The following is a 22,467-nucleotide window of genomic DNA, read 5'->3' on the forward strand; positions in this document are numbered from 1 at the left end:
AGCTGCTGCAACACAAGACACGAACTGAAGGACTTGTGGGTCCGATGGGGTACATTTTTCATTTCTGCCCCCCTCAAACCAACCCGGGTGAAAAGCACAGGAGCCCCTTTAATGACCTGCTCCACATGGATGCTGTCCTTGAGCTTGAGTTGCAGGATGTCAGAGGGAGTTCAAGGGTTGAAACGATGTTAATATACACTAGAAAATGTTCCATATTCAGTAAAAGCCATTTAAAGTGACTAATCATAAAGCATCTAATGGAAATCTCAAATGTCTGGTTGGCTTTGGCGAGCAAAGGTTGTTTCCAGAAGCATGAATCATGATTACCTCCTGCCTGAATCCCTTTAATCATACAGAGAGACATGCTGTTGTTTTCGTTTTTTAGTTTTATAACCTGAAGCAAAATACTTTGCTTTTAGTTGGACCCTAATTTCAACTCCCTGCAACATATTTGACATATTTTACATCTTCTGCTGCCAGGACTTCCTGGAAGAAGAGATTGTGTAACTCAATGGGGCCTTCCTGGCTAAACAAAGGAAAAATATATATATAAATTAGGGGTGGGAATCTTTGGGCACCTCACGATTCGATTACGAATCAGGGGCTACGATTCGACTATAATACGATTATCGATGGGCCTTTAATTTATGTACATTTTCACAACATTTCTTTTAGTCTCACTGAAAAAGCATTCATAACTTGCAGTTTTGAAAAACAGTGCATTTGTAATAAGAAACAAGAGCTGAATTAATTTTCATTATATTTCATTAAACTAATGGAAATGCGTGCAAACTGGAAAGATACGTCGGGTGGAATCGAGTTAACCCTTAAATTCCACCAGTTGTGTCTGCGCTGCAGCACGACGGCGGATACGTTTAAATTCTAACCAATGACGGTGCTTCCACCGGCTCCGGAGCCTCCGCAGCAGATATAGAAAATAAAAGACTTGGCTGTGTTACGTCGTCAAAATCTGATAAATATCCTGCCAAGTTGCACAAAACTAGCAGCGGCAAACAATGGCTGTGTTCGAAACCGCATACTTCATACTACATACGGCATACTCATCGATCAGACAGTATGCAGAGCGTTTACCCACAATGCATTTCGCTCCTGCCCGAGCCGAAATCAGCCGGCCTGAAGCTGATTTCGCTTAAGCTCTAAACTCTGTAAACTTTAGCAACATTTGAAACATTTTCAGGCGAGAAAGTAGTCGTTTAGATCCCCAACGTGTTGAAAATCTGACAAAATACCGGCTATTTACAATTTTGTTCCCACGAATTCGGCACTACTAAAGCTAGCCGCAGTGAGCAACGCACTTCCGGTTATTTTCACAAAATAAAATACCCGTTGCCTTTTATCATAGGGAAAGCCATTACGATACAATTGGTGCTTTTGTTTTGAAAACAGGAAGTGAACCTACCCTCGTTGCAGTGTTGCCAATTTAGCGACTTTGTCGCTATATTTAGCGACTTTTGGCCATCTCTGGCGACAAAAAAAATAATCTAGCGACTTAGCGACTTTCGGGCTCAATCTGGCTGAATCTAGCGACAATTTAACTTGTTTTGTGTGACAAATCAGTTGCCCCGCGACACCATACAAGCCGAGACAGAAGCACTGCAGGACGGCGGCAACCCGGCATACCGTCATTTCCATCAAAACGGCAGTTTCAAGCTAGCTACAACGAGGGTAGGTTCACTTCCTGTTTTCAAAACAAAAGCACCTTTTTATCGTAATGGCTTTCCCTATGATAAAAGGCAACGGGTATTTTATTTTGTCAAAATAACCGGAAGTGCGTTGCTCACTGCGGCTAGCTTTAGCACCACTCTGAGCTTTAGTAGCGCCGAATTCGTCGGAACAAAATTGTAAATAGCCGGTATTTTGGCAGGTTTTTAACACGTTGGGGATCTAAACGACTACTTTCTGGCCTGGAAAATTTCAAATGTTGCTAAAGTTTACAGAGTTTAGAACTGAAATCAGCTTCAGGCCGGCTGATTTCGGCTCGGGTAGGAGCGAAAATATATAATATGGGCGTGGTTACGTCACTTATGACGTCATGACGCAATCTAGCGACTTTTCAGAGAGCCAATAGCGACTTCTTGTGATTTTTTTTTGGCAACACTGCCTCGTTGTAGCTAGCTTGAAACTGCCGTTTAGACAGGAAATGACGATCGGCGACATCATGTCACGTTGCATCTTGGGTAGTTTGAGTATGAGTAGTAACCTCATGATGCATACCCAACATTTCGGCAAATCTAGTATGCAAGCGGGAACTTAAAAAAAGTTAAAGTTAGTAGGAGTAGTAGGAGAAGTATGCGGTTTCGAACACAGCCAATGTGTTCACGGGGGATCATATTTTCCTGCACTACACCTTGAAAACTTCATCTTAACGTGGCTCTTGTCGTTAAACGTGTTGTTTAAGCCGAAGTGTTTCCACACGTCTGCTTTTCAATTAGAAGGAGCTGTTCGGATCTCACGGCCAGGTGGGTAGCTGCGGTCAGCCATTGTTGTCCTCCATGCAGCGTGTCCGCTCCTGGTGCGCTCCCCAAAGTGTCGGAGATGATGCGTACCGCGCTTCTTAAGCCTCGTTCCCACTATGCAGTCCGGTACGGTACGGGTCGGGCTGCTTTGGGGTCAGCTTGCGTTCCCACTGTACAAAGGGGACCCTCAGAGTGCGTGCTGAAGCGCAAATAGCAAATAACAAATAATATCCATAATTTGGAACCACCTCCCAGCTTCTTCAGCTTAATGCGACACTGGCTCGCGGTCCGGTTGAAACCACTCTCTGCCATTTTTGCGGCAATCAGCTGGAAAACTTTTTGGTTTGGCACAGCGCCGTCGAGCTCCCGCTGCACAGCCTCCTCACCAACAACGGAGAGCAGAGCCTGGGACCGGTCCTGTGTGCTCGGTACCCCAAGCAGAAGGGTTACAAAAATGGTAACGTTACAGACCGGTACGCTTTCATGGTAATGGAAACACTGAAATAAGCGAACCGTTCTGAACCGACCCGTACTGGACTGCATAAGGGAAACGAAGCTTTAGTTCTGCATTTTAGAACCGTCTGTATTACTTTATTTAAATAATCTAAATTTGGACGTTTGTGAATCGATTCAGCGATGCATCTAAGAATCGTACATTTTCACCACCCCTAATATAAATGGGGCTTCAGTTTTGACAAAACATATTACAAATCTGTGCCAGAATATAATAGAATTCCTTTGCTTGTGCTCAAACTTGCCTTGAAGTTTACGGCCTTTCGGCTCTGGTAGATTTAGCCTGGTCCTGCTCACAGCCAGACGAGTAGAAACCAATTTAAATCCAAGCCAAAGCAAGGGCCGAGCAACAGCTGGTCAGTGCACGTTTAAATGAGAACGAGTACTAGATGGTAAGAAAGTAAATTCTACTCAAAATAAGCCTAAGATTCCCTCGTGATCCTGAGTCCAGTTTCTCTGATCCCTAAATCAGAGATCTGAGGATGATTTCGGGTCTTCATACAGAAATGAGGCAGTAATATTAATAAATAGTGTTGTTAATCTAAAGACTGCTTGGTTGTTGCTAGGAGAACAGCATCAACAAACACAAAGTTTAGTTTTCTGGGTCAGAGGTTCGAAAGAAACCTCCCACTGAGAGACGGTCTGTTACACACTGGAAAAAATCTAAGTCTTACCAAGTATATTTGTCTCATTTCTATTCAAAATATCTCATTACACTTAATATAAGACACAACTGCCTAACAAGTACTATTTCAGCCAGATATAGGGACTTGTTTGAAGACAATACATCTTGAACATCTTGTTAAATGAAAAAGTCTTGAAAACAAATTGTTTTGAGTCGGATTTCATATGAAACAAGCTTTTTTTTACATTTGAAGAGGTTTTTAAGCTAATTTCAAGATCACTTTTATCTCAAAAGTCCCAAATATCACATCTTATTTCAAGAAATCTTGACAAGCCAATTTTCACTAGTTCCATTGGCAGATTTTTTTGCTTATTTCAAGCAAAAACGTCTTATATTTGTTGTTTTTTTTACTTATTTTTGGAGGGGCATTTTTTCCAGTGCAAGTTCCTGTTCCTGAAGGTAAATCCTTCTGAGCCCGTCTGTATGGAGCTGTTTTCACACCGCAGACTATGTGGGATTAATCAAAAGCTTTTATTGAACCATTTCTCACTATATGAATTAAATCCACTTGACATACACATGCGTTCCATTTATCCAGGTTTTATTTATTTTAAAACTGCCCATTTTACGTACAAAAGTTAAAACTAAAAAGCATTTTTTAAATAACTTCACCATCAAAGATGAGTAAATGAAACGATTTTGTATCCCGCTGATGGTCAATAACTGCGACGGAGCCAGTTTCAGGCCTGTCGGTGCGTAAAGAAGCGGCGCATATTCATTAGCTTCTTTTAGGACTGAGAGGATTAAAGTGCTTTAGAGGCTCCAGTGGAGAATACCGTCCTATTATCTACCCAACGCTGAATGCATGACTTTCTACAGGAATTCCCTCAGAATAAAAATTCAAAGATGCCCTGAAATCGGCGAGGTCGTGCCACTGAAAGCATCTGTCTGTGAGGACCGCAGATGGCGCCATCCCTGCGGGGCTCTCAGGAGGTCAGCCATGGGTGGCAGAGGCACTGTGCAGCAGTGGCCCTCCTCTGCGGGTGATAATCCAACATGCCAATAAGGAAGTCTGAGAATCCAGAGGCCTCCTCCAACAGGAAGTTGTATTTCTCCACCAGAACATCGTAAAGGCTGCAGAGCCTCAGCGGACCGACGCGACGCAGCTCACCTGCGTGCATTCAGCAGCATTTAGTAAATTTAGTAAATTTATAAAAGCAAATAAAGTGAAAAAAAAAAAAAAAGAGAGAGAGAAGCTGCTGACTTACCCCTGCAGTTGAAGTAATCTGCAGAGAATTTACCCGATAAGGCAACAGCTGGTGGAATTTTACCAAGCAGCTCCATGATCTGGGCGATATGATCTGAGCACAAATGTACGAAACACATTCGCATCAATAATAAAAAAAAAAATATATATATATATATATATATAAAAATATAAATATATATATATATATTATATATTAAGTTAAGAGTCGGCACGCCGCACTTCACCTACCTTCCTCCAGGGAAATGGACTCGCTGGCTTTGGGGTGGAACAGTGAGTCTCCAGTGACCAACTCAAAGGCCTGTGAGGGTTCAGAGCAACATCCGTGGGTAACTTGTGAGGCCAAGTATGAGTCTATACCGATCTGTGACTCTTTTGTTTTTAATCTAAATTTCACACGGGTCATTTTACCTCAACAGAAAAGTCTATTGAGGATGATAAGATTCAGCTTCACACGGGCTTGGACTGGCAGAAGGATTTGTGGATGACTTTGCTGTGTATGTATATGTATATATATATATATATATACATACATATATATATTTATTTATTAGGGCTGGGCAATGATTAAAATCTTTAATCTAATTAATCACATGATTTCCCTGATTAATCACGATTAATCGCATTTGTACGCAAAATCCAAAAATTAATTCAAAAGTAGTGTATAGCTTTTAGCATTTAGCTTTATTTTAAATGTGCTGCCATATGAATGAAAGTGCCATAACATTTGTTGTGCAAACACACTTTTAACATCAGCATCTTTCTGTAGTTTTTATGTAGAAGCCTCGCTCCACTGTCTGTTTCCTTGAATGACTTGCTGCTATCAGTTGTGTGTTTTGCCTTTAAGTGATATTTTAGACTGGAACTACTACGCTGAGAAGACAATTCAACTTGGCTGAAAATGCAGGAGTTTTTTATTTATTTATTTTGAAATACGTGCTTTTATATTGAAATAAGTAAAACAGGAAGTAGCGCCGGTTAGCTCCGTGAGCTTCACACAGAGACCGAGGGGCACCTGTAGCGGTGATGTCCAACTTTAAAATGAAAATGGCCGAGTAAAACTTCCGTACCAGTCTCCATGTTTGGTGGTTCCGCAGCAGAAAGCAACAGACTTTTACAATAATAAAATAAATAATAAAACCTGCGTTAATGCGAGATAAAATATCTATCGGCGTTAAATAATTAACAAGTTAACGTGATAATAACGAGTTAACTCGCCCAGCCCTAATATATATTGAAGATTCTGCAGCTCATGACTCCTAAAGGCTGAATATTTAATATTTCTGTGTACAGCATCATGACAAGAAAATGCAATAACCATCATTTCCCAACAGCTTCGTATTTACTGCATCATCATTCCTGCACTTCTGGTCACACAAATACTTAAAATTCTGACTATCTTTTAGCCATTTAATCCCAGCTGCTTAAAACAAAAACAATAATAATCCTATTCACAGGTTGATGGGCTTCAACAGTCATTTGTGGAGTTTTAGGTTGATGCTTGGATACTTTTTTTTGCAGATGATGTGCACTTATTTTGCTCCGGTTGGAATCTAAGAGTCTATTTCCCCCACATTAATATGTTGATGGTTATGTTCAAATCTAATCTTAGGACATTTAAATTAAGCATAATTAAACACCTACACATTGTCATCCTTAATTTGAGTTGACGATAAAATACAATAACAGTTTTATAATTAGACGGCTTCAGCGTTTTTGCTGCAAGTCGAGATCCACAGAAGCAATGTTTCCAAAGATCCAATCGCTTTAACGTTAAAGAGAAACTTGTCTTGTCAAAGTGTAAGGACGCACGGGTTCGGTCTCTCACCATACAAGCAACGCTCCAGATGTCAGCTGGCGGGCCGTACTCAGAACCCAACAAAACCTCCAGAGAGCGATACTGACGGGTCTGGATCTCCTCGCAGAAATGCTTGTACTGGTCCAACAAACAGACAGACGGATTAAAACCTTTTATTTGGATTCTTTAAAAGCTAAACAAATGCTTTAAATATGTTTTGAATTATTTTGACTTTATATTTAGTCTTAATTTCCTTAGTTTGCATGTTTTAAAGAGCTATTTTTTACATGAGATTTATCGACGTGTTAAATAACTTTCACCAAAAACTTTTTTTATGACCACTCGGGGGCAGTAGAGAGTAATTTTTAACACAACATATAATGTTCGTTGCCTTTAAAGTTGATGTGATAAACTTAGAGAGCAGAAAATATTCACCTTGACAAGATGAACCCTTCTTGTGTGGAAAATGTGCATAAAAATGACTCTTACCACCCAGCAGGAGCTCCCCAAGTCAGCGATCTTCACTGTAATCTCTTTCAAACTATAAGGGTTGACGTGATTCCTCTCTGAAAGAAACAACAGCACATCATCATCATCATCAAAGCATCTGAGTCTCTGTAATAATTATCAGGGATGCCCAGATACATGGGCCGATATTCAGCTTGTTGACGGCCCAAAAAGACTAATCTGTCACACAGGGATACCCACATCTGGGCCTCAAGGGCCGCTGTCCTGCAGGTTTTAGATGTTTCCCTGCTTCAGCACACCTGATTCAGATAAAACTGATCCGTTCAAAAGATTGTTAAGTTCTGCACGAGCCTGCTAATGATGCATTGATCTGAATCAGGTGTGCTGAAGCAGAGAAACATCTAAAACCTGCAGGACAGCGGCCCTCGAGGACCAGATGTGGGCATCCCTGATATAACAGATGGCGGTAGTCTGTGTTTATCTGATGTTGGATTGACTTCACCCTGAAACTGACAGGATTAACCTGCAGCCGCAGACTCAGTAAATATCCGACAGGTGGCTGCCAGATTCCACAGCAGGCGATTTATTTTAAAATTTAAGAACATTTTGGTGAGCCGATCAACGACTGCAGAGTTACTGAGTAATAGTTAAAAATGCTAAAGGGCTTCTGAACTTCTCCTGCGAAAGGTTATGATGAAGGTTACATTTATAGGAGAGACTTTGGCTGAAATACTAGCTGTTGTTTCACTGATATTAAAAGAGATCAGCCCCGAATTCACAGTCAGTGCATCCCTGATAATCACATCTTCTGTCAATTCATACACAGAACACTTAGCTCTGCCTCTGAGATCTTTTTTCTCTTCGAGCCTGTTCTGTTTTTAGTCGTGCAACCCACTGTATTTACAATGCGCGCCTCAGGTATGTGCAGAGCAGAGCAGAGACTTTGTTTATTAAAGGCCTGACATTATCTCTCAAACTGGCTCCAAGCACTTCTGCTTTGTGCACACATTTGGTGTACCCTGCACTGTGGCTCATATAGCGAAGCTATAAACTCTCCAGCTTTGAGAACCCTCCCCAGCATGTGTGGAAACAAGGAAAAATGCAATCGTGCCTGTGGTCTTGGCCTCCAAAGAGAGGGACGTGCTGCCCCCAGCTGGTGGTTTGTGGGACTGCTCCTCCAGGCACAGCAGGATGTTCTCTGGTTTGATGTCGGTGTGGATGATTTTACACTGAGTGTGAAGGTAGTCGAGGCCCTGAAGAACCTGCGGAGAAACAAACCGTGGCTGAAGTCGTTCCCTTCGAAACTTAACTGTCTCCTGACCTATGATGTTATCAGAAAACACAGGTGGCTTAAAGAGGGGAGATTTATATTTGGGGGTCCATTAATCTTCACTGTAACTTACCTGAGTGAGTATTTGTTTGACCCAAGGCCGCAGCAGTCCTGGATTCCCAAAACACAGCTGCCAGCTTCTGAGGTCGGGCCCCAGCAGCTCCAGCACCAGGCACATGTCTAAGCAGCAGACTTAAAGGTCACACTGAATAAAAACTGCACATTTTCTGTCACATTCACACTTTATCTGGGCCTCGAGTCATATTTGGTGGCTCCTTCAGGCAAACCAGCACACACATCCGAGGTGATAACTTCTCACACTGGAAAAAATCTAAGTCTTACCAAGTATATTTGTCTCATTTCTAGTCAAAATATCTCATTACACTTAATATCAGACACAACTGCCTAACAAGTACCATTTCAGCCAGATATAGGGACTTGTTTGAAGACAATACATCTGGAATATCTTGTTAAATGAAAAAGTCTTGAAAACAAATTGTTTTGAGTCGGATTTCATATGAAACAAACTTTTTTTTTTACATTTGAAGAGGTTTTTCAGCTAATTTCAAGATAACTTTTATCTCAAAAGTCCCAAATATCACATCTTATTTCAAGAAATCTTGACAAGCCGATTTTCACTAGTTCCATTGGCAGATTTTTTTTGCATATTTCAAGCAAAAACGTCTTGTATTTGTTGTTTTTCTTACTTATTTTTGGAGGGGCATTTTTTCCAGTGCAGGTTTGGTGTAAGAAGAAACACTCTAAAAAAAAAGGATACGGACGCCGTTAACTCCGGCCAACTTGAACTCATCCAGCAGCTGAACAATCCTTCGACTGGAGGGGAGACGGGCCCCAGGACCACCAGCCTGCACAAAGAGAAGAGAGGGTGGGAACAAAATGAGAGGCAGGTTGGTGTGTGCACACTGAGAATGTCTGAACTGTAAAACTGAAAAGTAAGGGAGGAGAAGCAACAGGCCACTGACGCATCGCAGGAGAGCCAGTTCATCCCGTCCCGCCTCTGCAAAGCCGGCGCCGCTCTTCAGCACCTTCACTGCAACACGTCGACCCGACCTGCCAAAGCACACACACCAAATCAGAGCTCATTGATCAAATGATCAATCAGTTAGAGAAGACGCTGTAGTGGACATGGGTGATGTGCTACTGGGGGAAGTTTCTACTGTTTTGTCTTTGTATTCTTTACCTTTTTAAAATCTTAATACATCTGATTGAGCAGCAGTGTCGAAGTCTTTCTGTTGGATCTGTGAAATGACTGCGTCTCTCTGACAGATAAACAAATGATCAGAAGAGCAGGAGTGGAGTGTTTGTATAATAGACTCAGTTTTAAAGGACATAGGCCCCTCCAAAAATAAGTAAAAAAAATAACAAACACGAGACGTTTTTGCTTGAAATAAGCAAAAAAAAAATCTGCCAATGGAACTAGTGAAAATCGGTTTCTAAAGACAACGCTGCATCGATGGGACTGTTTCATTTCTGCTAATATTTAATCTCCTCTGAAACCTTGTGGAAGACAGTTTGGTTCGTCACACCGTTGAAGTTGCTCTTTGACATCAGCTGAAATCTAAGATGTAAAACTACAGAGAAGCTGCACATATGGGCTCAAACAAACATCTAAACTCCATTTAAAAATCTACCCCGATGGCAACTTTGCGTCCACCATCTTATTTTAAGCTGAAATGATTATAATGAACGTTAAACGCTGTCACAAGCAAGATCATTGACTACGAAAGTAGACGTGGAAAAACCTGCACAACAGAAACGTGGCAGTATTTATCACTCTGTGGGAAGCTCGACAACCCTCGCTACAAGTCATTTTTGTACAGTCTTACTTGAGGTCCGTGCAGAGCCACACAGTCGAGAAATATCCCCAGCCGAGCTTAGACACCACCCGGTACCTTCTGTTGAAGGTGTCGTCAATCTGGACGGGGTGGTACCCACCTGAGGAGACAGGAAACAAGGAGACAGGAAACAAGGAGAAATCCAGGATTAAAACAAAGTCATTTAGGTTACCGGCCTATTTTATTCACTTTATTTACCGGAGTTCTCTGGAACTGCGGTGAGCAGTTTTCCTCCAAGACTCAAACATAACGCCAAAGCTATTTCTGGCATTACAACTTCCTGTAAGCTGCAGCATGTCTGCGAGTGAGTAATACATCATTCAGACCTGCCAGCAGGACCCTGAGGAATGATGAATAAGCCTGTTCTCCTTCAGCCAGCATGACACGCACTTTTATGGACCTCAGAGATCTTGTTTCTATTATAACAGAACACGATACGAGGCTGGCGTATAATTTATTACTGCGCCATGCATCTGGGATATCACATACGCAGCAGAGGGTAGGAGAGGTGCAGGCCGACACCTGCACAGCTGGCAGGTGAGGCGGGGAGAGCGGGGAACAAGGTCGCGCCGGCAAACTGGCAAGAAGGCGCTCGGGTTTGTGTTTCTATTTGTGTTTACAGATCACAAAGATGGGACCTAAATGAGTGTTTGAGTCACAACACAACGTGCATGATGCCACATGGGGCCTCACAACTCTGGTTTCACGTCCCACCTTAAAGGGATAGTTCGCCTCTTTTGACATGAAGCTGTATGACATCCCATATTAGCAATATTATTTATGAACATCTTCTTACCCCCTGCTGCGTCCTGTGAGCCGAGTTCCAGCCTCGTTTTGGCGTTGACGAAGGTAGTCCGGCTAGTTTGCTGGGGTCGCAAAAATAAAGCGTCTTGGTTCTCAAAACAATATGCGTTCAAAAGAGTAATACATTTGCATCACAACATCGTTCTCCAGGAAAAAGTCAGACCTCACAATCGCTTGGCGCTATTTTCTCTCCCTTCGTATCACTGCCTGCTGCCGACAGCCGCACCTGTTACAGTGTTTGCTGCTCTGCTGCTCTATTTTTGTGACCCCAGCCAATTAGCCGGACTACCTTCGTCAACGCCAAAACGAGGCTGGAACTCGGCTCACAGGACGCAGCTGGGGGTAAGAAAATGTTCATAAATGATATTGCTAATATGGGATGTCATACAGCTTCATGTCAAAAGAGGCGAACTATCCCTTTAAAAGTCACTTGGTGCTTTTGTGGCCTCTACAACGTAAGAAACGTTAATGCGTATGGCTGTGCGTGTGAAGGGCTCAAACGGAGACTTGCTTTAAAGGACAGTGGTGTTACATCCCACAGCTGTAGGGGGAGCAAAAACAAAAGCTGCGCCAGCCAAAATGTTGAATATTTGAAGCCTGAAACAAGTTAAACCCTCGACTTGGATCCAAACCTCAGCTTGGCAACGACTGAACGTTTATTCTGTCCCTGGCAAACATCGAAAAGTGACAGTTTGGCCGCTCAAAGACAAGATTACGCCGTTTGACTCCAGCACTAAAATGTGCTGTAATGTAACAGCACATCTCATACACAAAGGCAACTCAAAGTGCTCCACAAAAGGCATTAAGGAAAAAGGAAAAAGGTCCAGATGGGTTCAATAAAAGCGGCTATAGTAGGGGTACATTTGACGTCAGCAGGGAGTTGATGTGCAGCACAGCAGCTAAATGCAGTTTCACCCTGGATCAACTCTCAGTGTCCTCCTTGGTTTAGCAGCCCTTTAAAGTCTCTGTAGGTAACCAGCGTGCTCGGTTCTCCTGGTTCTGGTTAGAACTCTGATTGAGATGAAGCCGTCTCAGAGTACAACAGTATTGGCCTTGAAGTTTGAGAGAAATGGAAGTCCGCGGCTCATAGCGCACGGCTTCCATTTCCAGCTCATTTTTGTGTTTGAGATTCACGAAACCAGCTGCGAACGGGAGGTTTCATGAAAAGGTGTTTCACTGGGACGTTGACAAGTGATGGAAGGAAATTGGAGGCAGATTCCCTTTATCTCGCTTCGGCGTGAGCGATTTCTTTGGGATTAGTAGCTTTATGAACCCTTTACATCATATGTGTCAAACTCAAGGCCCGCGGGCCAAATGTGGCCCGCCACGTCATTTTATGTGGCCCGTGAGAGCTTAAAAGGTCTGATTGTCTAAAAATAAATAAGTCAAATACGTGCAGTGACCAAAAACTACATTTCCCACAATGCATCCCGCCACTGGACTGCAATGTTTCCAAATCGATGCGATTTTCCCAACGAGTGGAATTGAGAAATACAAATAATGATCCCAAAATGTCCCGGAAGAGAAAAACTGATGCAGATGCGCTTCCATCTGCATCAGTTTTTCTGTTTCGTAGAAAGATCGGAAGGCGAATACGTGTTTGTGCTTCAAGGAGAATAAACGGTTTGTCTTCTGTGTTATGAGGCGGTTGTCAAAGAGTACGATCTACGTCCACATTCTGAGACCAAACACGAAGCTATGTCGTGTAGCCTTAGGCTACGTGCCCACGACAACGGTAACGACAGATAAACGCAGAACATTTCAACAGATGTGCCCATCTTGCACACGGCGACGGCGTTTTTAGGAGTTCAAAACGGAGAAAACGCAAACGCCCTCCAGAGTGGAGATCTTGAAAACGATCCAACCTCTCGTCGCCGTAGGAACAGTTCAAAACGCAGAAGTGCGTTTTTTGCACACATTAAGTTGTAGTTCTCCATTAACGACTCCCATATCTCACTATATTTATTTTGAACACTCTCCCAATCCACATTATCCACTGCCTTCCTGGCTTTGTAGTTCAGTGCCGTGTTCAGGAGCAACTGGACCTCATCATCTGTCCAAACAAAGTTTGAAGGCGTACTGTTGTTGCCGCCGCGCTTCGCCATTTTCTTCCAACTGACGCGGAGGAAGTAGCCACAAAACAGGCATTTCTCATATTTATTAATATATAACAATATAACTCATATAACAATACCAAAGGTATTGTTGCTACTGCCACCTACGTCCGGGGCGTGCATACTACATCGGCAAACTATGAGTTTTATACGTTTTCCCTGTTCCCATGGATAGACAGATATCCACCCCCAAGCGCTCGTGAGAACGCAGATAAATTGTGGAGGAAAAAAACGGACATCTGCGTTTATGCTTCAGAGCGTTGTCGTGGGCACGTAGCCTAAGTATGCCAACATTAGGCATCAAGAAAAAAAACTAATTGCCCGAGAATTAAAAGGCAAACTGCGATCGCAGCAGAATGTGTTCGCGAAAGCCACAACCGAAAACAATGCGGCAGTAAAAGCTAGCTTTGTTTGATATTTCAAGTTTTGAACAAAGTAAATGTCATAACTTGTGTTTGATGTTATTTTTCTTTATTCACTTGGATAGTTTGATTGATGGAGTGATGTGGGTTTCATAAGCTGACAACTTAAAAGGATTTATGATATAATAACAGAGCAACAAACATAGTTTTTTTTTTACATCTATGCAAATATATATGTAATATTTGTAACTTCAATAAGTAATAAATTCAGAGTTATTTAACATTAAGGAGTAGTTACATTTATAAGTTACATCTGGCCCTTTGAGGGCAACGATTATGCTGATGTGGCCCTCTGTGAAAATGAGTTTGACACCCCTGCTTTACATGAACAAAAAACACTCAAAAATAACCATAATGTTCCCTCATACCATAACAGTATTCTCCGGGGTCTTCAGAGTCCTGGCTGTCCTTTGGATGGAGCTGCTCGTGACACCCGAGGGCTCTGAAACTATCCGACGAGACACCTTCCCTCCTACAAATACACAGACATGTCGAATTAAACGTGTGCACACGTGTGTCGGCGGTGAGCTGAACTGTTTTTAGAGTTTCCCATGAGCTCAGTCAGCAACGGAAACTTGTCCCGCTGCCTGGCTCAGAGCGGACAAGCAGCATCGGAAGTTACACTATTTCTGACTCTGCAGTAAATTATTTTGCAGTCTGTTCGTGCAACTTGAGATCTCTGCATCCCAGCTGCTGTGGATATCTGTTCCACTGACGGCTGGAAGAGTTCGGGTCGCGTCACGTCTGTTTTCTTTGCTGCATATGGATCATACACTGGAAAAAAATCTAAATCTTACCAAGTATATTTGTCTCATTGAGTATCTCATTACACTTAATATCAGACACAACTGCCTAACAAGCACCATTTCAGCCAGATATAGGGACTTGTTTTAATACAATACATCTTGAATATCTTGTTAAGTTTTGAGTCATATTTCACATGAAACAAGCTTTATTTTTTCATTTGAATAGGTTTTTAAGCTAATTTCAAGATCGCTTTTAACTCAAAAGTCCTAAATATCACGTTTTATTTCAAGAAATCTTGACAAGCCAATTTTCACTAGTTCCATTGGCAGATTTTTTTGCTTATTTCAAGCAAAAACATCTTGTATTTGTTGTTTTTTACTTATTTTTTTTCCAGTGTAGTCATGTAAACATTTTTAAATAACCAGTTTTCTCTTTTTCTGAATCTAAGATTCTGTCTGAAACTCTTACCTACCATCCGAGTCACCTCTGTGATGCCTAAAATAATCCTGGCTTGCTTTGTCGATGCTAAAATTAGCTGCTTCAAGCAACGTCGCTCTGTGAGGCTGAGGTGGTATAAGGAGAGGCATTTTCTTAGATTCATACCAGACTGTAAAGCTGTGTGAAACCATTGAATTAGATTTAAAATAACATCACATGTCAAAAAATGAGCACGGGTGTTTTCCTCCAGGAGATGTTTGAAGACAGAAACTTGGTCTTCTGCTGAAAAACAGTCCCCATTTTTTTTTTGCAATTTTAAAGAAAGTGATTCAGACCTAAGCCGGGGAACAAGAAGTCTACACTTACGTATGAGGCTTTTGAGCTGAACGGGGACTCCTCTGCATCATGTGGTGGAGTAGATGTGGTCAGTGTCTCGACTTGTGCAGCCTGCAGAGGACAAAATGTGGGTTCAGACTGAGAAAAAGAGACGAATGCATTAGCAAAAATAAGAGTGCAGCAGCATTAAGAGGTGGCGGCGGTGATGTCGGGTCAGATCGACCTCTGCTGAGTCAGCAGGGTCTAAACATGGAAACCCACAGCAGAGCCCGAACTCACTGGCTTTTACCTGCCTCCCCGAGAGACTTTTCCTCTTCAGTCGATTCTGGTCAGATTCAGTCGTTTGTCTCTGTGTTTTCCTCTGTGTCCCTTGTTGCGGTCAAGCCTAAACTGCAATAAAAGATGAGAAGAATGTCGCGTGAGGGAAACGGATCAGGGGAGGAGAGCAAGTGACAGCTGCTGCCCCCCCTGACAGTCCGACCTTTTGGGCCACAGGGATCACAGATGGCTAAACCTGGCTGGAGAACGGGATCCCCGACCTCCGACACAATATCGAGTATCACAATAACGTCAGGAGGAAGAAGGTCAACTGAAACTCGGGCCTTTCTTCGCCAAATGTCACCAGAAGCAGTTTCTTTTTTTTTTTTTTAAATATACAAACTGACTTATATTTCAGCCCTCGGCAGCCTATTGAAGCCCAGAGAAATTCCCACGACTCTGAGCCCGACTCTCTGCTCTTTCTTCCCAACACCTTCCTGTGAACACTCCCAGTTTTCCATGATAGACGCAGTCGAGTAAACGGGTATCTGGATCAAACACGAGCTGCAGACAGGGACCGAGATAAAAGACACAAAGTGTTGAAGAGTGAGGAATGAGAAGTGAGTGACATGTGATATTCAGACCTCTTGACCTCACGTGAATAACTGTTCACCGTCAGATGAGTTAAACCTTCTAAGTATAGGCGCGTTATGGCTGTACAGTAGCGGTGCTTTAAAAGACGCATTAAATCTAACTAAACCAGCACACTTTTAAAGGCAACTAACTCGTTATTATCGCGTTAACTCGTTAATTATTTAACACCGATAAATATTTTATAACGCAGGTTTTCTTTTTCTTTTTTTTAAATTATAAAAAATATATACATATTTTTTTTTTTTTTTTTGGGGGGGGGGGGGGGGGGGGGCTTTTGTGCCTTTAATGGATAGGAAAGTTCAGAGACACAGGAAGCAGAATAATCTATTTTATTATTGTAAAAGTCTGTTGCTCACAGGCTTTTATTTTGTAAAAGTCTGTTGCTGTCTGCTGTGGAACCAGAAAAGAAAGTAATCGGCGGATCCACCAAACACGGAGAAGGGTACGGAACTTTTACTCGGCCATTTTCATTTTAAAGTTCTTCCAGACGGCGGAGTCGACAGAACCAAAGTCATCTGTAAACACTGCCAAGTTGAATTGTCTTCTCAGCGTAGTAGTTTCAGTCTAAAATATCACTTAAAGGCAAAACACACAACTGATAGCAGCAAGTCATTCAAGGAAACAGACAGTGGAGCGAGGCTTCTACATAAAAACTACAGAAAGATGCTGATGTTAAAAGTGTGTTTGCACAACAAATGTTATGGCACTTTCATTCATATGGCAGCACATTTAAAATAAACTAAATGCTAAAAGCTATACACTACTGAGTAAAAGTTCCGTACCCTTCTCCATGTTTGGTGGATCCGCCGATTACTTTCTTTTCCGGTTCCACAGCAGACAGCAACAGACTTTTACAATAACAAAATAAATAAAAACTGCGTTAATGCGCGATAAAATATTTATCAGCATTAAATAATTTGCGAATTAACGCGATAATAACGAGTTAAGTCGCCCAGCCCTAATTTATTTATTTGTCTCCAGTCCTTCCCTCTGTGTCGTGCTGTTTTACCCTGAAATGTCGGTCCAAGCCTCACCTGAGAGCTTGTGCTGGCTGGTGCTATTTTCCATTTTCAAAGAGCTGTAATATCCTTTCCCAAAGGGGCTGTGAGCAGAGATACAAAAACAACACCTGCATGGATGTAGATCACTGGGTTAGTGCGGTTAGGGATAAAAGAGCGTTGCATGTATTTTTTAACCAGTTTCCTCCGGTGTACGGAGGCCTGACTGACCCACACTCCTGTGGGCCAAATGTTGAAACGAGACCTGCATTCCCTTGTTATTAAGCCACTGCTACTTTAAGACCTCCACACGGTTGTTTTCTCAACAAAACAGAGTTAAAACAACACGAGAGTGCTGCATCTGTGTGAGACAGGCGTTCACACTTCAAGACTTTGTAAGGAATGCTCTCCCATGAACCTCTTACCATCGTTACGCGTTTAGTTTCTGCTTTATTTGGCAAAAAACGTCCAAATCTAGTGGAGAAGTGAAGAGATGGAGACAGGAAAAGGAGAGGGAGAAGGTGGGCTTAGCCTGGACTAATGGAATTGCGCTAATGAATGTAAGATCTACTAATTAATAAGCTGAAATCTGACCCTCGTTTTTTGGCCAATTAATCAAAGTAAACAAATTCTTATCGTTTAAGACGCACTCTTAAGTGTGTTTATTTCATAATGTCCTGTGCAGTGGGTTTTATAAGTCCCTATATTGATAATAAATATACATTTTAAACTTAAAAAACAATGTGTGGATAGGTCACCCGGTGTTGTACGCTGTTTAAGATTGTTGTTGCCTGGTTAGAGTTTTTATTTGCTTTGACTAAAAACAGTCAAATCCAGCAGAGAGGAGACTGAATCTTTCCACTGAATGCTAATTTACAAGCAGGTACTGTGCCCAAATCTGATCCCTTGCTTGTTTTTTGGCTAATCTATTCAAGCAAACACATTATAATACTCCCAAATATATTCATGAGTAGCGGTTTTTATGAGTCACAATATTGATAACATTTGCTGTGGAGAAATTTGGTTTGGAGGATTATAAATAGACTGAAACATGATTTTGGAGGCTAGATATTGAGTGTCGTGAGAGCACAACATGGCGTCCAAACAAGCAGATATGAGACATCAACTTAGCATTTGCTTATGAGGAGTATTCTGGATACATAATTTTAGAGGTTGATCCTTTAGTTTGAAATGAATAGTTCAAACTACAGGATGGGAAAACAATATGGCGTCTAAACAAACCGAGGTGTGACGCTGACTTCACATTCTCTGCAGTCTTGAGAAGGACAAAGACCATATATGGAGTTTCCTGCATGGCTCACTGAGAACAGGAAGTTGTTGACGTACTTACTGACACTAATGTGGACAAATCTACGTCAATAAGCAGACATTAGCTTTTTAAACTGTTGGAGGAATGCATCATCGAAAGGATCTGTTTTGTGCTAACTGGTATGAAACAGGCCTGAGGCACTGATAAATGCCATCTGTCTGTCATAAGAAGAGATAAAACTGGTTAGCTTTATGATACACAGTGTATATACAGCATATTTCTAAACTACGATTATAGAACGAGGTTTCCTGTCTGGAAAGATCTGATTAAACTCATGAAATAATAAATTCATAACAACGTTTTAGCTGCCTAAAGTGCTTCAGTGTTTCCTGAAATACAGGGAGAAAAAGAACGAGATTACATTTTTATCGGCAAAAACAATTTCATTTTGTAACGTTATACACTCAAAAGCTAAAAACTGTAGCAAAGTTAATGCATTTTTCACCCATTCACTTAACTTTTCGTCCACGTCTTCGTCAGAGAATCGTCTAGCCTGAGCATTTTCTGGCAACTTGGCCAGAATAAACTGGTGAAACTGGGACAAGTTAAGTCTATGTTTTTACATTTAGGGGTTCAAATTTGGGCTCAAACCATTTGGCTAACCATCTCAAACAAATAAATTGAGGCGGCCCATCCTTTATAGGTGATTTATTTGATCTTATGTTTGTCTAAAATCATTAATATTAAAGGAATTGAGTCATTAAAACAACTAAACAGTCATAAAAGTGGAAGGAGGCAACATTGTTGGGGCTAATATTGTGTATATTTGACTATATTCAGGTTGGAGGCTGGGTGGACTTCTGAGGTTCTGCAGATTAGATGGGAGATCAGTCTTTGATTAATTGATTGTTGGAGCGTTGAAAGAGTAGCATAGCGTGGCTGAAGATGATAGAAATTGCATTTGGGTGGGCAGAAACTGCAGAGATGCTCTTTCCAAGATTATCATCGGTTGTAAACCGATGATAATCTTCTCGTCCTGAAGCCATGCAGAGAAGTCCAAGATTGTTCGTTTTATTTGTCCGTGACTTCACATTTCCCATGATGATCAAAGGAAGAAAGGGTTTAAACTTCCTCCCCCTTTCTCTTCCTTTCCATCCGCGACGTCTCCTCTTCAGACTTTTCTGGATTATGGGTCTCATATTGGAAAGCTCAATCAGCTGCTTCCACATATATAAACAACTCCAGATGCCCCTCGTAACTTATGTTAAAATCTTCCAAAAGCACCGGTGGAAATCTCTAAAACGGCACAGAAGCCAAACTAGCGTGGAGGGATCTTTTAATGGGAAAAAATGGCCAAATAAATATAACTAAATGTTCCTAAAAAAAACCTACTCACAGACGTAAATACTTACAAAAGGCACCAAATTCAATTCGACTTTTTTATTATTACACAACTTACATTTGTTATATTTCTGTATCTGCTTTATTTAGTCTTGTTCTCGTCATTTTTATTGATCAAACACTTTGAATGACAGTTGTTTGATGCTATATACATAAAACAAACTAAAGTTTTGATTGATTAATTGAAGAGATTACAGGGAGATGGTCATCATTTACTCACCATGTATGGTTGGGTGGTTGGTTGGTTGGTTCCATTACCACTTCAGGGAAAACAAACTCATACAAACCGATACCTTCACAGGTTAGTTCACATATGACCACTTTATTGCATCACATTAAGCTGTTGTTAGGCTCATCCTATCAGTTAGTCAGACATCGCTAAAGTCAAGATCACCTGGGAACAGTATGTATCTACAAACATCAGAACTGAGCTTTGCATACACAAGGAAGCAATGCGATGTGCACGGCAAAGAAGGAGAAGGATGCTTTTATGTACAAGTTAACTGTTTGCAACATTATAAATCACATACCTTAACTCTTGTAAAGTCATTACAGAATGTAAAAAGAGACAGAAATCACCGGAAATTCTAAATGGCTGATTGTGAATTTGATTTGGACTCGAAAACTACAAAAATTACTGGGGGGGGGGGGGGGGGGGGAGTTGCTTTTCTTTAACAAAAAACCCCACAAATCTGACTTAGGAGGAGCATAACCTTAACCGTTATATACGTCTGAAAGGAATAACCAACAACATATGCAATGAAATAAATAAACAATAAATTAAATTGGAAAACAACTAATAAAAAGCCTTCCACGTGTGGCGTGGCGGAGCAGCAGGCGTCTCCGTTTAAAAATCAAACCGTCTGATTGAAGTCTTGATCGTTTTCAAGAGATAAAACTTTGCTCTAAAATCTGGCGTCGCACCGACGACATGAAAATGCGAGTTAAAGCGTAAAAATGGGGCACAGCCGTTTCTGTCAGAGTTAAAAAGTTTGGGACCACAGAGAAGAGATTCATCCTCAAAAGACAAATGATAGTTCAACCTTTTAGTTTACCCAAAATACTGCAGAGACGTGGGACATCGAACCAGACGAGTGAAAAGAAAAGTGCAGTCGATGCAACCGAAATGTACCCATAAAATGCATATTTATAAAAAATAACTGCATAAATACACAGATAAATTCAGCTCATTTAGCTCAGGACTATGACTTATGTGTTCTGGAAAAACTCCCGAGCTGAAAGATAAACATACACAGCATTCCTACATTTGTTTTAGACAATCAAACTTATTTGTGCATTATTTTTTGTATTTGTGCATTATTTTCTGCTGGTCAGCTCGACTTTTCATTGATTCTGTAAATTAACCTTAACTTTAATCATACTGACAAACAAACAAAAAAAAAAAAAAAAAAAAAGGAAAAAAAAAAAAAAAAAGGACGGATCAATTCTTACGTAATCCAGGGACGTCTCCGAATAAATTTCTTCCGGTAATGCTTTAAAAAATGTTTTAAAAATCCCCACAAAGTTTATATTCACATGTGTGAATCACTACCATAGAACAGTCACAGAAGCTGCGGTCACCATGAAAGGAAAGAAGGTTTAGTTTAAACTACACAAAGCGGCAGCTATAAGTTTAAACAAAAAGAATCCGTGGAAACTGTTAACACGAAAAAATCCTCCAACACCAGCAGAGTCAGCTCAGAAACCAGAGTAAGACTTGGAAAGATGGTTTAAGGAAGCTAAAAGCAGAATCCACCGACAGCGTTGCTACGTAAGACTTTGAGAAGCTCCACAGCTGTCCACATTAAAGGTAAAGTCCTCCTTTTTCATCCTCGGGCGCACAGAGCGTACCTTTAAACTCCGGGCGGGAATGTTCTGCTCAGTTTGTCAAGATAAAGTCCAACAAAAAGGATCTTTTTCCATTGAATTGGGGAACATCACGTGTTTTTGAATGCATGTCATATTTTCCCCCTCAGTGGCGAGGCGTCCCCTTTAATCCCACTTTGAGGACCGGCGGGAATTTGAAAAGGTTCACGAGAAACGTGGCCAGAGTCGGCGACCCGCTCTCACTTAAAACCAGTCGGTCAAAACGACGGCAAAAATCACAGTGCGAGTCACAATATTCCTTTGGAAAAGGTAAAAAAAAAAAAAAAAAAAAAAAAAAAGGAGGATTTTTTTCGTCCAGGAGACGTCAAGGACGAGTTGACAAATGAAAAATGTATCCCGGCTTCGGGGTCATAGGTCTGTCACCTTGTTTTCTACGGCAGCGGCGATCTGTTGGAGCCTGTAACCGAGCTGCATCTTCTGAGCTGTGGAGTCCTCCTCCAGAGCTGTGATGATCTGACAGAAAGAAGGAGAGTTGGATGAAAACAGCTGCACGCTTCCCTTACCGTTCCACACGCGTCTTAAAGGGATAGTTCGCCTCTTTTGACATGAAGCTGTATGACATCCCATATTAGCAATATCAGTTATGAACATTTTCTTACCCCCTGCTGCGTCCTGTGAGCCGAGTTCCAGCCTCGTTTTGGGGTTGACGAAGGTAGTCCGGCTAGTTGGCTGGGGCCACAAAATTAAAGCGTTTTGCTTCTCAAAACAATATACGTTCAAAAGAGTAATACATTTGCATCACAACATCGTTCTCCAGGAAAAAGTCAGACCTCACAATCACTTGGCCCTATTTTCTCTCCCTTT

General features: G+C 41.5%; 2 protein-coding genes across 3 annotated transcripts in view; both read right to left on the reverse strand.

Moving 5' to 3' along the window:
• Window positions 1-4,046: 4,046 nt before the first annotated feature.
• On the reverse strand, window positions 4,047-15,874 carry LOC142390181 (SRSF protein kinase 3). 2 transcript variants are annotated; one of them, XM_075475560.1, is made up of 13 exons: window positions 15,475-15,874; window positions 15,226-15,306; window positions 14,043-14,146; window positions 10,326-10,434; window positions 9,462-9,549; window positions 9,257-9,344; window positions 8,552-8,658; window positions 8,260-8,410; window positions 7,170-7,246; window positions 6,711-6,818; window positions 5,114-5,183; window positions 4,884-4,976; window positions 4,047-4,786 (listed from the first exon to the last, which is right to left on the reverse strand). In XM_075475560.1, exons 2-13 carry the CDS (start codon window positions 15,264-15,266, stop codon window positions 4,602-4,604), a joined length of 1,221 nt encoding a protein of 406 aa, XP_075331675.1. In that variant the 5' UTR covers window positions 15,267-15,306; window positions 15,475-15,874; the 3' UTR covers window positions 4,047-4,601. The 2 variants fall into 2 exon arrangements, with proteins under 2 accessions (XP_075331675.1, XP_075331674.1); XM_075475559.1 differs by having other exon boundaries at window positions 4,049-4,786; window positions 15,485-15,873.
• A 5,188-nt stretch (window positions 15,875-21,062) lies between these two features.
• LOC142390575 (plexin-B1-like) overlaps window positions 21,063-22,467 on the reverse strand; it is a 93,835-nt gene continuing 92,430 nt past the window's right edge. Inside the window, exon 39 of the mRNA XM_075476119.1 lies at window positions 21,063-22,116. Within this exon, the coding sequence (XP_075332234.1) occupies window positions 22,012-22,116 (105 nt within the window). The 3' untranslated portion in view covers window positions 21,063-22,011. The remainder of the gene's footprint in view (window positions 22,117-22,467) is intronic.

The sequence above is a fragment of the Odontesthes bonariensis genome, chromosome 10 (assembly GCF_027942865.1).
Source record: "Odontesthes bonariensis isolate fOdoBon6 chromosome 10, fOdoBon6.hap1, whole genome shotgun sequence".
In the NCBI taxonomy this organism is placed as follows: Eukaryota; Metazoa; Chordata; class Actinopteri; order Atheriniformes; family Atherinopsidae; genus Odontesthes; species Odontesthes bonariensis.

Coding starts and splice junctions, on each gene's coding strand:
- LOC142390181 (XM_075475560.1), bottom strand. CDS start 15,266: ATGATGCAGAGGAGTCCCCGTTCAGCTCAAAAGCCTCATAC. Junction 5,184..6,710: donor TCTGGAGCGTTGCTTGTATG/GTGAGAGACCGA, acceptor GAACCCTCACAG/GCCTTTGAGTTGGTCACTGG. Junction 4,787..4,883: donor AGATTACTTCAACTGCAGGG/GTAAGTCAGCAG, acceptor GAATGCACGCAG/GTGAGCTGCGTCGCGTCGGT.